An 18,211-nucleotide genomic window follows, 5' to 3' on the forward strand; every position below is an offset into this window, starting at 1 on the left:
TACAAGTAATTCAAATGCACACGCCCCCACCCCCTTGCGATAATATAGCAATCATATTTTTGTAATTCTGTGTGCATAAAAAATTAAAAATTTTTAAATCTCTACTATTAAAAAAAATAAAAATCATTTTAAGCGAACAACCAAAAGGATACAAGTATTCGTGTCAATAAATATGCACGCTGTATAACGAATTAAAAATAAATTTCCCTTCCTATGTTTTACATGTACATCGGAACAGATCCTCGCGCACTTTCGTCCTTGGAAAATTTCCAAATAAGCCAATGAAATGTACCGGAACACACGGTTAACTCCTGTAAAAATTACCCGGACAGGCAAAGGGTTGGGCATCGTAGTCGAATCCCCGAGCGAACCGTGTATCAGAGACTAAATTGATCAGCAGAGGATTAACGGATCCCCGCGGGACTGAAATAAACGTCACGTTGTAACAGGCGAGTTGGATCACGGAACAGCTTAATGGTACGAGACAAATTATCGGCTATTGATAGACCCTTTCCTGATCTCGGCGGATTCGGTGGCCGCCGATATATAAATTTAGAGCGCCGAGTCCGATCGATAAATCTCGCGAGGTAACGCGATCGTTCGTTAGCTCGTCACGTAGCGTGCACGTTTGAATTTTGTATCGGCGACATTAACTTGCCAACCGCGGTGTCTCAGACAATCAATTTCTCTGCTGGCCTCGATTTCGCCGAAAATAATCCCACTGCCAGACCGTGGCAGCTTCGCTGGGATCCATGACCAGCGTAAAATCGATCTCTTCGAACAGGTCCTGCTGATATATTAAACGTTCTCGAATTGTTGCGTTCATCCTATTATTAGAGTCGAAGACTGTTCCCCAATCCTTGTCATCAATCTGTTTCCAGGCTCTTAGATGTCAAGGATTGTCTGAGAATTGTCTGAGGATTGCCCGAGGATTGCCTGAAGATTGTCTGGGGATTGCCTGAGGATTGTCCAAAGATTGTCTGAGGATTGTCTTGAATCTTAGACGAATGTACAAAATTATAAAAGAAAATGGAAGTGCGTATACCATAGCACCGGAAGTGCAGGTGACATACTGAGCACTGGTGAGAAAAGCGTGTTAATCTTTGACATCTTTGCGATCAGTGTCATCCGAGGTCTCTAAACGCGAAGTTTATGTCTTGGAAGATGATTGTAGGAATTACGAGAGAGAATAAAAGCGTGCTTTCTGTAGTACCGGAAGTGCACGCGACATATTGGCCATTCTCGAGGGAAACGGGTTGATTTCTGAAGTCTCCGAATACAAATGACACCTCTTGGTAGATTAATACACGGAATGACTGTAAAAGTTGCAAAAGAGAATGACATACGTGCTACCATACCGGAAGTAGGCACGACACATTGGTCCTCTTCAAGAGAAGGAAGTTAATCCCTGCAGTTCTCGTGATTTATGTTGTTTGAGGCCTCGGGGTACGAATTTTATCTCTTGGAAGACTAATACGCGCTGCGATTGTGGAAATTATGAAAGAATAGAAATATGTGCGCCGCTGCACCGGAAGAGGAAATGGCCGAGGTCTGCATGATCGATGGCGCTTGAGACTCTGGCGAAGATTAATATGTAGAGTAATTCTAGAGATTGAAAAAGAGAATAGAAGTATGCTTATCCCAGCACCGGAAGTGCAAGTATCACTTTGGTCATTCTCAAAGAGTGAAAGGTAATTATCGTGGTCTTTGTGATCAGCATCGTTTCAGATCTCTCGTGTAAACTATGCCTCCTTGGACCATAAAACGTGACGCTATTCTGAGAATTACGAAAACCGGAAGTGCAGGCGACAGGTTAGAAACTTTTGAACGGAGGAATCTAATTACCGATGTCTTGACGTCTAAAACGCAATGTATAAAACGTGTTGCGTTGACAGGAATCACGAGAGAGAATAGAGACATTAGTAACACAGTACCGGAAGTAAAAGTGACACACTGGACGTCCTTAAAAGCAAGAAGCTATTTATTAGGGCCTCCGTGATAAATGTCCTTTGAACTATCTGGGTTTGAACTGGGTGTTTCTTGGAAACATAAAATGCGCGGTGACAGGGAGAATTACAAGACAGAATAAAAACACGTGTGCTGCAGAACCGGAAGTGAAGGTGCTACGATAAAAATTCTTGAAAGGAAGAAGCCAAGAGATCAACGATGTTTAAAACTCTAGGTCTAAATTGTGTCACTAGGCATCGTAAAACGTTTAGTATCGCAGTAAGCCTGATTCTAGGATATATTTACTAATTTTGGTAAGAAGTTTCAAGAGGTAAGTATGGAGAGAATGATTTCAAAAAGGGAACACAACGTACCCCGATTTCGAACGTCTGGGGTCGCTCGGTGACAAACAAACGAGGCATAAATACAGGGTCGAATGGCACAACTGTCAATTTAGCTGTTGATTTACGACAAACGTTACAAGTCCGTCGTGGAATGCAGAATAAGACAATAACCAGACTTTGTAGCAAGAGCATACGTCTGACATTTCAGTTAGGCTCATTCAGAGTCAACAAAATGCCCAGCATCAAAGACACTGTTCCGCGTAACTCAGTCAACATTATTACCCCTTTCTCTAATCCCAACTACCAGGAGCCACGACTACTTCCAAAGACCTGCTAATCCCCAACAGTCAGGTAGCCTTAAAAAGACGCGACAATCGCAAATGCCGGAAATCGAAATCGCCCATAACAGAGAGGCTTCAGCCTTCGAAACACCTAATTCTCCCGGAACAAGTGCAACATAAAACGTCTCCTACCTTGGACTGATCTTGCAGCAGTTGTTCCCTCATGAGCTGCAGCTGCAGGATCATCTCGGATAGCCTCCGCTCCTTCTCCGCGAATGTCTCCGCGCAGAGGACCCTGTGCAGGGCTGACGCTCCGTCCTGCTGGGCTTGGCCTTCCGTGTTCTGCATCCTGCCAGAGGCTGGTGGCGAGGGTGGCACACTGTTCGCCACGCTGGCGACGCCTCCGCTGCAACGTACACCATCAGAGCACGGTCAATTACACTGCAGGTACACGCGAATCCAGCTAGCTTCCCCTCTAGTTCTGCATGACGAGCAGATAGACAGGATACGAAAGGGAGCACGGAGAAAGAAACAGGCATGTATCTCCGCAGACAGAGAAATGGGTAGAGTGGAAGGAGAGGTGGCTGTACGAGCACAGGTAGGTAGATCAGCCACGTACGGGGCTATTCGCGCGCGAGCAAGAGTTTCCACTGGCTCTGCTGGCCTCCGGAATGGGATAGTGGTCCGCGTACATAGGGCCGGGAGCCAGGTGAATAATAGATAGGGTCGCGGCCGCGCAATCACGGTAGCCCGAGTGTTTGCCCCCGTGATGGGGTGCCGCTCTAGCTCGTTCCCTTCCCTACCTATCCACACCCCTCTCCTTTCTCTCTCGTCTGCTCTGGCCTTTCGCTCGTCGTCCTACTCGCTCTCACCGAGGTTCTCTCGTGCACCCTCGTTTCTTCCGCGCCTCCCTCTGTGCTCCGGACCTAAAGTGCCCTCCCGGTCTCTACGCCCGGAGCTCTCGTTCCTCTCTCCTTTATGAGGAGGAAAATGGACCACGAATAAGTGATACGAACCCATTGTGCTGGCGCAAGAGGCAACGCGATGGGACGTGCAACGGTGGGACTGGCGAGATCGTGAAGGACATCGCGAAGCGAGGATAAGGACGAGGATTGAAAGAGCAGCGCCTTACGGAATCTGGGGCAATATATGTTCGTTCTCTGCCCTGAACAGTACGGAGTTCCTTACGGGGTCAGGGGTTAAAGGGATGGTCGAATTTTAAAGAGTGCTGAGACTGCTGGTGCATTCCGTGAGTGTGTTAGGCTTGCTGTTGTTTTTATTTTCGCTTTCTGACAGGTGCGCGTTGTTAGGGTATATGTTTGAGGAGGAGTGGTGAAAAAACCTAAACTATACCTTTGTTTTTCTTCTTTTCGAGATTAAGGTTAGAGTGCTAGATTAGGATCCCGAATTAAAAATGACTACCTGGGGTTGCGAAATAGTTATAAAGGAGTGGTTAATAAAACATGCATTTAATTTAATTTTGATCTTTCACTATTGATCATTGGTTGTTTACTCTTTTTTAGAGCGATAGGACTATTCCTTATTTTTAAGGGGTCATAACGCAAAGCAATAGTAGCCAGTGTGAAAACTGTATAGATATTTTTAAACGGGCGAACGGTTAGAACTGGCCTGTCTGTTTAGGGTCACGCAGATCAAAGATGTCTCCAGAAAACAGGAGACAAAAGACAAAATGCAGGAACAGGGATTACCCCTACATGGCTAGGATGTAAAGTATATTTTAGTATTTAATTTTATACAACAACACTTTCTGTTTTAACTCCTTGTTTTGACACTTGGGTTTCAATGGCGCGTGCCATAGTCAGCGGTAACGTAGGACAGGTCAAGACGCGACGGACACCTCGAGCCACTTCGTCTGAACGCGGCGAAGAATAACACGCGACTGAGACAGGTACGCATCGACGAAAATTCACAATGGGCCTGACCCGTGATGTTTGCACGGCGCCTTATCTAAGGACCATAACTCTAGCCGATGATACTCGAGTTTCGCCCGATTTGATAACTTCATTTCGTTTCTATAGGAAACTGTTTCTTTCGGCAAATTATATAGAGAAATTTAAAAATTCTGATACGAAATGGAAATTTCTAGAAATACCGTGTTATACGAAAACCGTGTTCGCATAGTACCTGTTACAAAAAGACGATGTGCACGCAGAGAGTGCTTCGCAGCTCATCAGCTGACAAAAATCTTGGTGAAGCGGTTACTGCGCGAAAAAAGGAAGAAAAGCAGAGAAAATATCCTTTATCCTTCCGCGGCGGATGAAAGACCCTCGCTTGTGCGTGGCTTTCTTTCACTACCGATAATAACTCTCGGTGGGCGGCTACAAGACTCTATTCGCGCCTGTTGACCTCGGTATCAGGCAACAAAAGGCTCGTTCTGTCGCTATTATCATCCCCCCTGGCGACGCGTACGGTTCGAGGGACTTAGCCTTTCCGGCTGACCAAAAATAGACCGTGTCACCCGTGTTGCTTCTTTTGTCACGCCAATTTTGCGACATACCGTTATTTTTGGCCAACGCCAGGTTAAAAATAAGGTCACCTACGGAGCTGAATGAACGATAAAGGGAGGAGGGGTTAATTTCGTCGATGAAATCCTCGTCGTCGATCAGCGACCCACAGGCTCATGCCAGCCAGATTCCGTTGGTCCACTGCACCTCCTCGATCAGACATCCACTCTAGAGCCTGATTAGTCTGATTCTACATGATTATGAAATACGATTTAAATCCCTGATAAACCTGATACCCAACCTTATGCAAGCAAAGTCTTTAAACATCGATTAAATGAATTGAAGATCACTAGATAGAAGGTCACTATTCAATACAGTGAGAGATCGTTTGATCTAGATCACGATTCATATCGCGAAATATATCTACTTTTAATTAGACGTATTATTAACTCTCTTCAAACATAATCTTAATTAGACAAATTTTTGTCCCGCATCAGTAGCTGTATAGAGGTCGCTACTGGGTATGCTCAATGGAACACTGTCTACGTTACTGAGATACTTGGACTATTCTAATTTCAGATGATGGGAACGCGTAATTTTAATCTGAGAAGTCCTTAACTATCCGCCAACATAATCTGAATGGGTAAAGCTATCAACTGTCATCGACGAATGTAGACAGGAAATAATTAAACTTGACAATAACTTGACAGTAACTGGACTGAACGTGAAAATGAAACAAAGTACATCATCGATTGCTAGTTCCACAGGGATCACGCTATAGGTCTTCCCTGATCTTCAAAATTTCAACAAAGACGCAAAGAATGATCGTTCACGCCGATCTTATGACAAGCTTACGAATAATGGCTATGTTCTCACTGTTCGACTTCTTTCCTCTCCTCTCTCCTCTTCTTTTCCATCCATGCTACTTTATCACGCGTGCTAACGTAATTTCGCTGACATACGTTCATTATGAAATTGATGATACTTTTATCTGCTGCGTGTACTCCTCGGTTTATATCATCGAACGCTTGCACGCGCGTGACACGCATGGTGGAAGTTGGCAAGCAGATATTAGTATCAAAAGTGGAGCGTGTAATAATAATGTACGGATTTTTCAGCTTCGCGTCTCTATTTCTAGACCACTCGCGTCCCCACTGGACCAAGCCTCGCTGCGTTTGGGCCTATCGTTCGCGGTCCAGCATGGAATTCCTGGCCGAAGAATGGACCACAGAGGCTGCACCGCGAGGCATTGTGAGCGATAATGGTGTATCGTTCTGTCTTTTCTCTCGCCATTGAGCTCGATATCAAACGGCAGCCAGAGAGGTTAAATTGTAAAGGAGCTAAGGCGTACTTATTGCCTATTGGCGATTCGTTTATTTCCACGATTTAATGATTCACGGTAAAGCAGCTGCCTCGAGGCGGCGAATAATGCCCGTGTTTGTTTGATGTAGTTTGAAAAGCCATCGGGGTATCTAAGCAGAGAATGATTACAAAATAGCAACGCTCTTGTGGCCGAACAAACGAACCTTCGATCCATCGTCATTCGAGGGGCTCTGCTCTCGATCAATGCGAAGTGACTGATCCCAATTGAACCAGCGTTTCATCCGGTGCTTCCGTAAAGGTCAAACCAATTTCCAGGTTCGAGTGAACGTTAATTGGTGGCCATAAGCATCGCTAAGAAGCATTGATAGGCTTTAGACTCGATAAATGTTTGATCTGATCGGGCTCGAGGATTCGTCCCTTGGATATCTTCAGTACGTAAGATTAAGCCTTGGATTAGTATTCGATTATAACGAATTTGACAACTGTCAAAATATTCTACTCGAAACAATACATTTCTGCCACCTCGAGTTAGAGGCACGATAGAATTTCTCAAATCTCCAATCCCATGATCTTCCACACCTTCGTGTTCAAATTGCAGTCATAAACGATCCAAACACTGTCAATCAAAAATTTCAATAAACCTAATTAATTTTCCCTCGAAATAGTATTCTAATCGAAACAATGGATTTCTGCCACCTCGAGTTAGAGGCACGACAGAATTTCTCAAATCTCCAATCCCATGATTTTCCACGCATTCGTGTTCAAATTGCAGTCATAAACGATCCAAAGACTGTCAATAAAAAATTTCAATAAACGTAATTAATTTTCTCCCAAAATCGAGGAAATAACAGAAAACAACCTCAAACCTCAAACCCTAACACTAACTCCATCGTCATCCTTCTCAATAGCGATTTCTTTTGTCCAAAAATAATCGAGCAAAAGGATCAATATTCGGAACCAATGACAACCAACGTTTGACACGTCCAGGTTGCCTTCCATCGATTTTGAATATCGCAGGATCTTCTCGAGCTCCCTATCATTCGTTGAAACGAGTATTTCTATCCCCACTCTCAGAGGGGTGCGACGGGTGAAGAATTGAACGAAGTCCAAAAAGCGGGTGAACGTCACGTAAGTGCGAGTCGTCGTACAGTTGGCTGAATTTTGGAAGAATTTTGGCCCCGATAACCGTGCGGCGTGTGGGCAGCTCACTGGCACGATTCCGTTCGTTCGCTCGCGTCTGCCAAGTTCACCGGTTCGCTTTCAATGGTCGCACGCCACCCCTGGGGACCGTGTTTGTTGCCACGTTTTCGACACTCGACGAATGAGTTGGATGCTACCAATCGAACAGGACATCGTGCGATTGTTTTGTTTTCACAGTGGTATGTACAAGTACTTTATGGATGAGTCGAGGGTGGTTGGACATGACAGTAGAAAGGGAAATGAGAGGGCTGTGGAATCGAGGATATCGACAGATTTGGTGGATCACTGTGATTTTAATTATCACGAAATTAGTTGGGTAGACATTTTTGTCTTCTCTTTGGGGTATTTTATATATGACTTTTTAAGTCAGTTAGGGTTTGTTGATCTTTGAACTTATTCTTGACAAGATTCCTGTGTTTTATTTTCAAGGATTGGAGAATTTTTTAGAGAACTGGTAACAGAATGGTCACATATTTAGGAATAACGAAAATTCGACTGCAATTGACTCTATGAAAAAGACTATTGCATTGTGACTAATCGGACCAGAATTACTTCATTATCCATTCTCTTATACTATAGTAGACCAATAACGAAACATGTCTTATATCTATCATTGTATCACAGAAGATCTCTCCATTGAGCTGTAACCAATCAGACCAGCATTCCTTCCAGTAGCCATCTTCTCGTCCGTACACAGTAGACAGTTAATGAACATTTGTGTGCCCTATATCTGCCAAGAATGGTGTCCCATTTACATTATGGTCACTCGAACCAGCCTTCCTTCCATTAGCCATCGTCTCGCATCTTTGAACAGTAGATTTGACACTCTTCACTAATGAGGAATATTCCTGTATCTATCACTGTGTATCAGAGAAGGTGTGTCTATCACTGTATGACCAATCAGACCTCTATTCCTTCCAAGAGTCTTCTTACCAGCTCTGCATAGTAGCCGTGATATTCAGGTCAATAACCATCATTCGCGTGTCCTATTTCTATCAATGCGTCAACGAGCTGACAAAGAACCCAACATTCCTCTAGTTACCTATCTTCTAGTGACTTCGATAACTTTTAGTAACCCCCTGTCTTATAGTAATACCTAGACGCGACACTTCCAGTCGATAACAATATACCATGATCGACCAAACTTAAATTTCACGCTTTCGAAAACCTAACCAACACTCCCGAGTACTATTTCTATCGTTTCATCAGTCATACTCTCATCTACAACAACGATACGTTTCCAAACCCACTTTCTTCACTCAACTTCCTCGCCACCCTATGCAAAACAAGTCCACAACGACCAACCCAGCTAACTCCCCACGAGATCAGCCTCTGCCATCATCGAGTCGTTCCACAATCCATAATTAGCCACGTGCAGATAATCTCTACTCTGTATCTCCAACGTTGTACATTGTGCTAGGGATGTCGAAGCCAGAACGATGAAACCCCCTGCGTCCCCGACGCCCCGATACAAAGAATCAATTCATTCACTAGGGCCTCGATTACATGGGGCAATTATTATTACGTGACCGCGCGATATCGTTTGAATATAGACTAGGCGAGCTCAGCGATAACTTACACACTCGCTTCTAATCGAAAACTCCGATAAATTTCGTTCTTCTCCATTTTTCGTTATCTCTGTCTCTCTTTACCCTGAATTTCTCACGATACGACGATAAAGACGAGACGAAACATTTTCCAAATTTGTATCTTAACAGACGCATCGATAGGTAGCACCTGAAAGAACCACTTCTTCAGCCTTGGCGTATGAATATTGTAATTTATAATTGCACGGAATTCGCGAGTATTTATGAACGAGGAATTGCGAATTATTGATAACAATCGATACAGTCGTGCAGGAAAATATTTGAGTAATTTGAACTTTGAATCTCGGATAGATGAACCATAGGTATTATAAATAATACAAATCAGTTTTACATGGGTATAAATAAGTAAAATTAGAAAAAAATTGTATAAACATTGAAAATGATTCAAATTATTTCGAAATTAGTTTGTAGAAATGATTCGAATGCGAAGATTCCAAGTATTAACATAATTTCATTGAATTTCTACTCTTCTGTGGCGAAAAGATCGAAGAGTGAAAAGGGTTAAAAAAGTTTGGGACAGGAGCGTTACGATATTTTCGTGGACGACTGTACCTCGGCTAGGTGTAACTTTCAGATTTTAATGAAACCACGATCGTGTGGATAGCAAAATCGGTTGGACGTATTGGCGAGGAAAATGTGTTTAACATGACGGCGAATATCGAAACGCGTTAGGAGTTTTTATCGCGAAATCGTGTTTCCTGTAGGCTGGTGTTAATTAAACCGGTGGCGTGAGATTACAGTGGAGAATTAAAAGCTTTCACGCGATTTCTGGTTTGAAATCCTTGCTGTACTACTTCGGTAATCATCTCGAAACATAATATTCACCGTGTAATACCTCACGCGATTTTCGTCGAGATAATTCCCGTTTATGCACGAGAATATTCAATTAACACGAAGTTTCCAAAATATGCTGTACAGTAAGAACACGTGCAATTACAATTTGAAATTTTACGTGTACATTTTGCAAAGACAATACACATGTAAATACTGCTTGCAAATTAAGTGTACTCATACATTAATACACACACATATATATATACTGCTTGTAAAAATATGTACACTTGTGTACATACACATTCTGCAAAGTAAGTACACGTATAGATAAGTGTATAGATACGCGCTTGTGAATCGAGTACACATATACGGAAGTAGATACACTTATATACACATACACAACATTCGTAAAGTTTATATGAACTTACGAACATACACTTTGCAGAATAAATAAGTACACCTGTACATGCATTTCCTAAGCTAAGATTGTAAGTACAGGTAGCCCTTCTACAACACGGCATCCTATAACACGGTTTCACTATAACACGATTCATAAATTGCGGGAACCCTCCTACAACACGGCATCCTATAACACGGTTTCGCTCTAACACAATAAGAAAATTGCAAAAACATTTGTACAACACTGTACTTCTACATGAGCAGTGAAGACGAAGAAATGTATTAAATTAAAGTTGCGTTAAATTAAAACAATATTTTCGTTTTTTTCTGTTATGTGTTGTACATACATTTACATTTTTAATAAAAATTAAGTTGTTTATGTAGAATTAAAAAAAAATTTGTTTTTAGTACATCTTCGGAACGTAACCACCCTTTTTGTATTGCGTCTGGGTTTCATACAACACGGTTTCACACAACACGGCATTTTCTGGGAACCTATCTACCGTGTTATAGGAGGGTTACCTGTACATGCAAATACAAATATTCCACTATGTTTCAAGATTCGTCGATGGAGAAAAATGCAGAAAATTACACAAAAATTTGTCACGTTCTTCACAGCCACGTGTCACTGCCGATTCAAAAAAGCCTGACAGAGGATTAAAAGCGACGAGCAAAACGTACCTCATCCTCCACGGACATTTTTAGATTCTCGCGAAATGGAAACGAAGACGGGCCATAGTCCAGGATAAAACGTCGACCCGTCCGATTTCTTATCGTCCTCGTCACGGACGCGTTTCTTTGTCCCCATCGTGGCCGTGAAGTCGGGATATTTTCAGGCTCCCTCACTGTGGTCCCCTTGTTTTTTTGCCCAGGCCCTCGCGCGTCCTCCGACGACTTCCTCTACGCTCGTTCCCTCTTTGTATTTCACGGATGGATCTCGCGTTCGGTAACGAAGAGTCGTTTTACGACTGGAATCGGTGAATCTCGCCGTTCCTCGAACAATGCCTGCTTTTGTGGCCCATTCGCGGGGCCATATTTAAGTGTTTCGCGTTGTTATTCACTGGGAACCGATACGGAGGAATGGAATAGAATGGTGGCCGTCACTGTGCGCTCGCTACCAACGACGTGCAGTAATGGCCCCCATAGATGGCAATAATTCAGCAGCGGCTAACGTCTTAACTACTCACAGTCATGCATGCAAGTATTCGAACGTTTGTGCCTGCTGTTTCCAACCAGTGACATAAATGCACGTTAACGTGAAGTATGTAGCAAGAGGGAAGTTTCAAGATCGTACGAGTAAAATTAGAAAATTGGAAAATAATGAAAGACACTAGGATTTAGAATTTGTTTATAAATCTTTTTACAAATAGACGTCATTGGTTGGAAAAAAAATATTCAACGGTGAAGTGCGATATTAGTAGGAGGAACCAATAATTAGAAGAGAAGGTTACGTCTTAAACTTTCGCTTTACGATTTAAGTTCCGGTGGCGGTTGCCATAATCAACAACAGAGCCTATCACACGTCGAGCCATTTCAAGAATAACACGTAACTGAGGCAGAAAGACATCGGTGAAAATTAACCACGAGACTGACTAACGAAAATAATCGTTAAACGTTGCAGAAGCACGTCTAATTGCTATTTTTCTAGCTACGAAAATTACTAGTTTCCTTGACAAAATAAATGTACAGGTATCTTCTCTGTGTGAACCATCGAACTGATTCCTCTGCTATTGGTCAGGGATCACTCCATCACCCACCCTACATTTTTCTTACAACGGTGAAGAAATTGTAAGGATGTAAAATAAATATTACTAACCAAACTCTGGTTAAGGAGAGGTCTACAGAAAAGAAATGTTAATAATTGAAATACTATTAAACTTAAATTAATTTGAAGCGAGTGACAGCGAAGTTGCAATACAGAAAAATTGATACAATAGGAATTGTGTTCGTTATATCAATCTCGCGTTACATGATTCTCTAAACGACTACGAATCTAGGTGCGGCTTTATGAATTACTATTCCTACTTACTGTTTGGTTTATGAACTTGTTATATCATTCCTATTGGCTATTTCTTCTGATACAATGTATCATTAAAGTATAAAAATGCAAATTGATGTTTGCACTGTATTATATCTTACTTTACGAGCATAATTTTATGACGTGTCGCATGATTATGTTAAATAGAGATCTGTTATGTCTACATTCCTCCAGAATTATTCTTCACTAGTATTGACTCGTAAGAAGCCAAAGAAATTGAAATCGATTCTACAAAATGTATCTTGCAACAGCTATTATTATTTGAAATTTTTATTTTTAAATAAATACTATAATTTTTAAAAAGTCTGATATAATTAAGCAGAATTTAAATTGCGAAACACGTGAAAAATTGCAAATGATTGTAAGTAATTTTAATTTAGGAATATAACATTCGATTATGTTATGCAAATACATCATTCTATATAATTATATATTTTATATTATATTAAAAAATATTTCAAGTGTAAATAATTTTTAAGTATTTTATATTATATTTATATATAACGTAACTATATGTATATATGGTATGAAGATATATTACATAAACAATGTTTTATTCCATTATATGAATGTAAATCACAATTAAACGAGTTGACGTTTATATTCTAAGCTTTAACTTGACGTTTTAAGAAAATGCAGAAATATTCACAAGTCTATATACAGTCGAAATGGATCATTACAAAAGCAAGTGATATTCAACAAAGTTCGAATATATTCGATTCGAATTCATGAAATCGCACCTCTTACTTTTCTTCCACGCAAATCGAAAGTTTATTCAGCATTATCTAAGGTAATGGAGTATATAATTGATCTTTTAATGACACGCGTGTTTGCATAGTGTTCTTTCAGAGTTATATAGAGAAGCAAGGTATAACGCGCAGACTTCAAAAGTGGAAATCAATGTCGAACGCAAACGTTCTGCCTGACACTTTATATGCACTCGACGCCACAAAAATATATATATACATATCAAAAAATAAAGAAAATATTCGAAAAATAGGAAGATCCATACGTCTCTCTATCTACTCCAAAATGGTGTTTAAACGGCGTTTGAGTTTGATGTTAACTCTCGATATCAAATGACCTCCTTTCCAACAATTACCTTGAAAAAATCCTTGTATTTTAATTGTCTGTTATAACGCATACGCGAAGCAGAGGAAAGGGAGACTACGAAAAGTCATGTTACCGATATAGAATTCACATTGATATTTTTTAAAACAAAATACAAAAATTTACCAAAGGAAACTTATTATACTTAACCCAATTCGCCACCCTACATTTCAACGTGGAACCAGAAAGAGACTCAAAGGTCGATCTTCGTCAATTTCATTTGCAACAAGAAAGATATCCACGAAAGATGTTTCCAAAAACAAGTCGATACCTCGAGAAGCACGATCAAACAATTACCAATTGACCTGTAACCTGATCGATATAAAAATATACAACATCCGCCTTTCTTTTTATTCCATATTCACCGATTATGTAAAGCGTATTGGAGGCGCGATAGCCTGTCGAAAGACAACGGCAGATTAAAGGCGTGGCGATTGCGACACCGTAACGAATCCGCCAGCCGCGGATGTCGGTCGGGGATACACAATATCGGCTAATTAAAAGGAGATACACGTTGCGTAATACGGCGCGCGACACTAGCGCCACGGGTCGCGCGGCGGGCGACGCGCGCGGCGAATCCGGGAAACAGGAAGGAACGCTCGCCAATGGTGCCGGTCTCATTTCCCCCCGGCCGACCGGCCACTTCCTGGCGCCGTTTAATTAATGTCGCCCACTATCGCGGCAGAGACGGAGAAAGGAAAACTGTAAATAGCCGATATGCGACAGCTGGGACTGCTCTGTTTTCTGCCAATGGTATTTGCATAAGTTTAGACTACTCCGCGCGTCTGTGAAAAGATGACTGGAGAAAATACCTTCGTGAAACGATTATAAAAATAGTGCTCGAAAATTCTTATTATCGATTGGATGTATCGTATCTGCGAATGGGTTACGTACAATCGGATGACGGGGAAAAGGAATACAGCGTGACGAAGAATTGGAGTAGGCATTAGACCAGTGATGACTACTTGGAGCTGACATGTATAACTTATTCCACTACTATGCAGCATACACTGCTATAGGGGTTTCAGTAGAGTTTGTTTATCAGCCATTTTGTAGGCAGAGAGGACGAGTTCCGTTTTACAAGATGGCGGACTTCTTTGTAGGTTAGGGAGATGTAGTGGGTGACTTCAGGGGGCAGAGAGAAATTTACTGAATAATATTGGAGAATAGTAGATAATGCTATCGAGTGTGAAAGATATTAAATTAAGGAATTGTGAAGAGATAACCCGGGTGCACGGTTTCAATTTTTACAAATTCAATTGCTATCTATATGTAAAATCGGTTACAAATATATCCGGGCACAAATACTATTTGGGTTCTAAATAAATAATTAGTATAATTAATACGGAGCATAATATTCACGGTAGTGGTGAAAAACTGAGATTGTGAAGTATATATACGTGTCTAAATATTTTTGTGACAGTCTGTATTTCCAGAATTAATGTCCTAGAAGGAATCAATTTCTTGATATCGCTTTATTATAAGCAAAAGTAGCCTACGTATTCGATGCTTGCAAACTTGTGGTACAAACTACAAAAATATAAAACTCATATCAAAGAATTCAAGTAACCCCTTTGTATTGTTCACGATAAAAATATTACAATTACCAATAGTTAGTGCAAATAAATTACTCAGTACCACCACAATGATATAGTAAAAGTACAGTAGTTCATTGGAATTTGTCATTTGAATTTTCAAAGTATTCCTCTGAATGAATAAATAACAAATTTACCAATAAATGAATTAAAATTAAACCTCATAAAGAAATAACAAGAATAACGTTGTCACAGAGAGGAAACTAAACATCTCGTTACTAAATTCGTACCACGAATTTCCAAGCACCGAATACACCTTGCATGTACCGTCACCAACTTGCCAAAAACCCAAAGAAATATTACATCACCAGAACACTAACCAGTGCGCGTTGTGTCCAGTCGGCGTGGACGTAGGGGGCGGGCTGTTCCGCCTGTTATTACTGGTGTCATCCTGCAGCGACAGCGACTCGCTGTTCATCTTGCAGGTTAACCTCTTCAGCACGTCGTCCATGGATCTCTTACTTGTCACGGTGGTAGCGTTGCCGCCGTTGTTGTTGTTATTATTATTTTGCGTCACGGTGTTGTTGTTATTATTGTGATGGGGATGGTTAGGGTAATACGGGTCTACGGTTAGAGGGGTGGGGGGCGAGCCACACTCCGAGGAGCTGGCAGGTTCCACGACACCACCCGACGAGGACGATGTGTTCGTGTGGTGATGGTGATGATGATGATGGTGATGGTGGTGGTGGTGGGGGTAGTGGTAGGAGGCCAGGGCCTCCTGGCTGGACAACACGACCCTCTGTCGCTTGCTGGTACGCAAGGAATTCGACGAAGGGGAGGGCGAGTCCCTCAGATCAGGCTCGCTGGTGGTCGCCGGCGACGAACAGCCTGACGACTCGCAGTCACCTCCTCTCTGGTGAGGGTAACACTCCTCGATGTCGACGGGGGTGGTGGGCCCCTCTTCACCGACGGCTACCTCGCCACCGGGACCACCGGTCACCGACGAGGTCGTGTCCTCCTCCTCCTCGTTGGCGCCTGCCACTGTACCCGTGCCGCCCCCGCCCTCCGATAGCTTCGTTGGTGGTGACTTCCTCTTTGAGGACATCCTCAATCTGCAACGAAGAATGGACATCGGTTAGTCGGTGTGTCTCATGTCTCGCGGTGATTCGCGCAGAGTAGAGACGTCGATGGAAGACCTTTTTGTTGCTGCTCTTTATTGCGCGACACGACTAACACTTTGTTTCCTCGTGTCGCATAGGTTATAGTTATGTAACTCGCTACAAAGTTGCAACCGTATCGCGCGTTCGCTGGAATTATCTCCGCCACTGCTCAACGTATACGTGGAATCTAGTTAGAATTCATAACGTATCGCTCTGTGGGAGCATGTGTCACAAGCTAATGCTGCTATGCCGTGGATAAGCGATCGCGGAGGCTATTCTTTGCTGGCAATAGAGGGGAAGGATGATAGATCCGAGGATACATCGCGAGATGACACGTGATTGTCTCCCCGATGCTGAGTCGAGACGAGTGTTAGAAAAAAGTTGGTCGAAGTTAGTCCGACGTATTATTTGTCACGAGAGACTTTGGTCCCTCGTTTCAAAGGTAGACGAAGGATACGGATTATTGGAACGATGTTATGAAAGATCGTGGAAAGTTAAAGTCCAAGTCTCTATTGTTTTACGTGTTTAGCGAGGATTGTCTACTAGTATTCTGAGAAAAATTAGCTAGACTTTTTAACTTTATATTGACAGCTATCCACCTGCTTCTCTCAAATCTGATTTGTGGATCGACAATTGCGACATCCGCAGCAAAAATGTCCATGTAGCTCTATTATGGGATATTATAACTGACATGTCTTTTAAGTCATGTAAGCATTGCTACACGCTGTCAATTGGAGATAAATATTGGTATATTTACTGAAAAGACACCGTGGAACAAAATTATTTTCCCTTTTCAATACCCATAGCTTAAAACCCAAGAAATATGCCCTACCACTCCAAAAACAATTAAATCAAATCTGACACCTTACTCTTCATTACCAATCTCTCCATCTCATCTTCAAATTCGGTTTGAAAGTCAACAATATCCTCGTTTCTTCTTTCTACTATCGTTCCTAGACAACCCACTGTCTGTAAACCTAAAAGCCACGTACCACTCTTGCAAAAACAATTAGGCCAAGCCTGCAACACCTTCGTTAGCAATCATCCAACCCCACCCCTAAACTCAATCTAAAGACAGACAGACCTACCAGCTCTCCAGGTCGTTTCCTTGCACCTATTCATCGAATACGTCGTCTAAACTCTATCTGGTGCTAATCTAACGTCGGACTAGCCCAGGCCGATTCATCAATTTCCGTTTGCAAATTACCAAATCTAAATCTAAATCTCGCGATCGACCGGATCCGGCTGAGAAGTCCGTGGCGCTCCGGTGGATTACGTAATCGAACATAAGGCGCAATAATCGAGCGTGATTATTGAGCGTGGATTATTGTTGTGTACGGAGTGTTGTAACACGGTCTATCCATCAATCGTCGCGGGGCCGCGAGACGGGGGAAGCGGACTGGCCGATTATCTCAGGCTTCTGGCGAAGAAGAGCGGAGGTTGCGAGGTCAGGCTGGCGATCCGGCGCTACGTCCAGCTCCAAAATCACCAGACGATACTCTCGAGGTCGCATCTTGTATCGAATTCGACTTTCTTAACCCTCTAGAACATCGTGCGAGTCGAAAGTTGTATATAGATCCACGAATTTTTAATTTCGATACGTGACAGTCTCTATACCGTACTTGTGCATTTTATTAACTGATTGATGGCTGATACTGACACTGACATCGAATGATCTATATTTAATAATTGCCAGCTTTTAGGTCTTTGATTTAAAAAAAATATGTTATCAATTGCTACTCTTCTTTTTCTTTGGGCCAGATAAAAATTTAATACTGACACTGGTCTATTTATATATGATGTATCGAGTGATCTATTTATAATAATTACCAGCTTTTTGGTTTTAGATTGAAAAAAAAATACGTTATCAATCGCTATGTTTCTTCTTTTTCTGTTTGGAGCAGATAAAAATTCCGTTTACAAAAAAGGTTAAGATAAATTGGGTGGAACTGATATTTTTCTTTTGTTATTGAAAAATTCAACGTAAGCACTGTGTCCTCGTTTCTTGAAATACTGAAATTTCAATTT

General features: G+C 41.9%; 1 protein-coding gene across 2 annotated transcripts in view; it reads right to left on the bottom strand.

Moving 5' to 3' along the window:
* Sox102F (transcription factor Sox102F) overlaps positions 1 to 18,211 on the bottom strand; it is a 132,018-nt gene that overhangs the window by 66,671 nt on the left and 47,136 nt on the right. The window contains exons 2-3 of one of the 2 annotated variants that reach the window (XM_017910675.1): positions 15,404 to 16,135; positions 2,765 to 2,978 (exon numbers count right to left, since the gene is read on the bottom strand). In XM_017910675.1, coding sequence (XP_017766164.1) covers positions 2,765 to 2,978; positions 15,404 to 16,135 — 946 coding nt within the window. Of the gene's footprint in view, positions 1 to 2,764; positions 2,979 to 15,403; positions 16,156 to 18,211 lie in introns of those variants that run through there. The other variant, XM_017910674.1, reaches the window with a different exon arrangement.

Source organism: Eufriesea mexicana, unplaced genomic scaffold (genome assembly GCF_001483705.2).
Source record: "Eufriesea mexicana isolate 0111107269 unplaced genomic scaffold, ASM148370v2 scaffold76, whole genome shotgun sequence".
Lineage (NCBI taxonomy): Eukaryota > Metazoa > Arthropoda > Insecta > Hymenoptera > Apidae > Eufriesea > Eufriesea mexicana.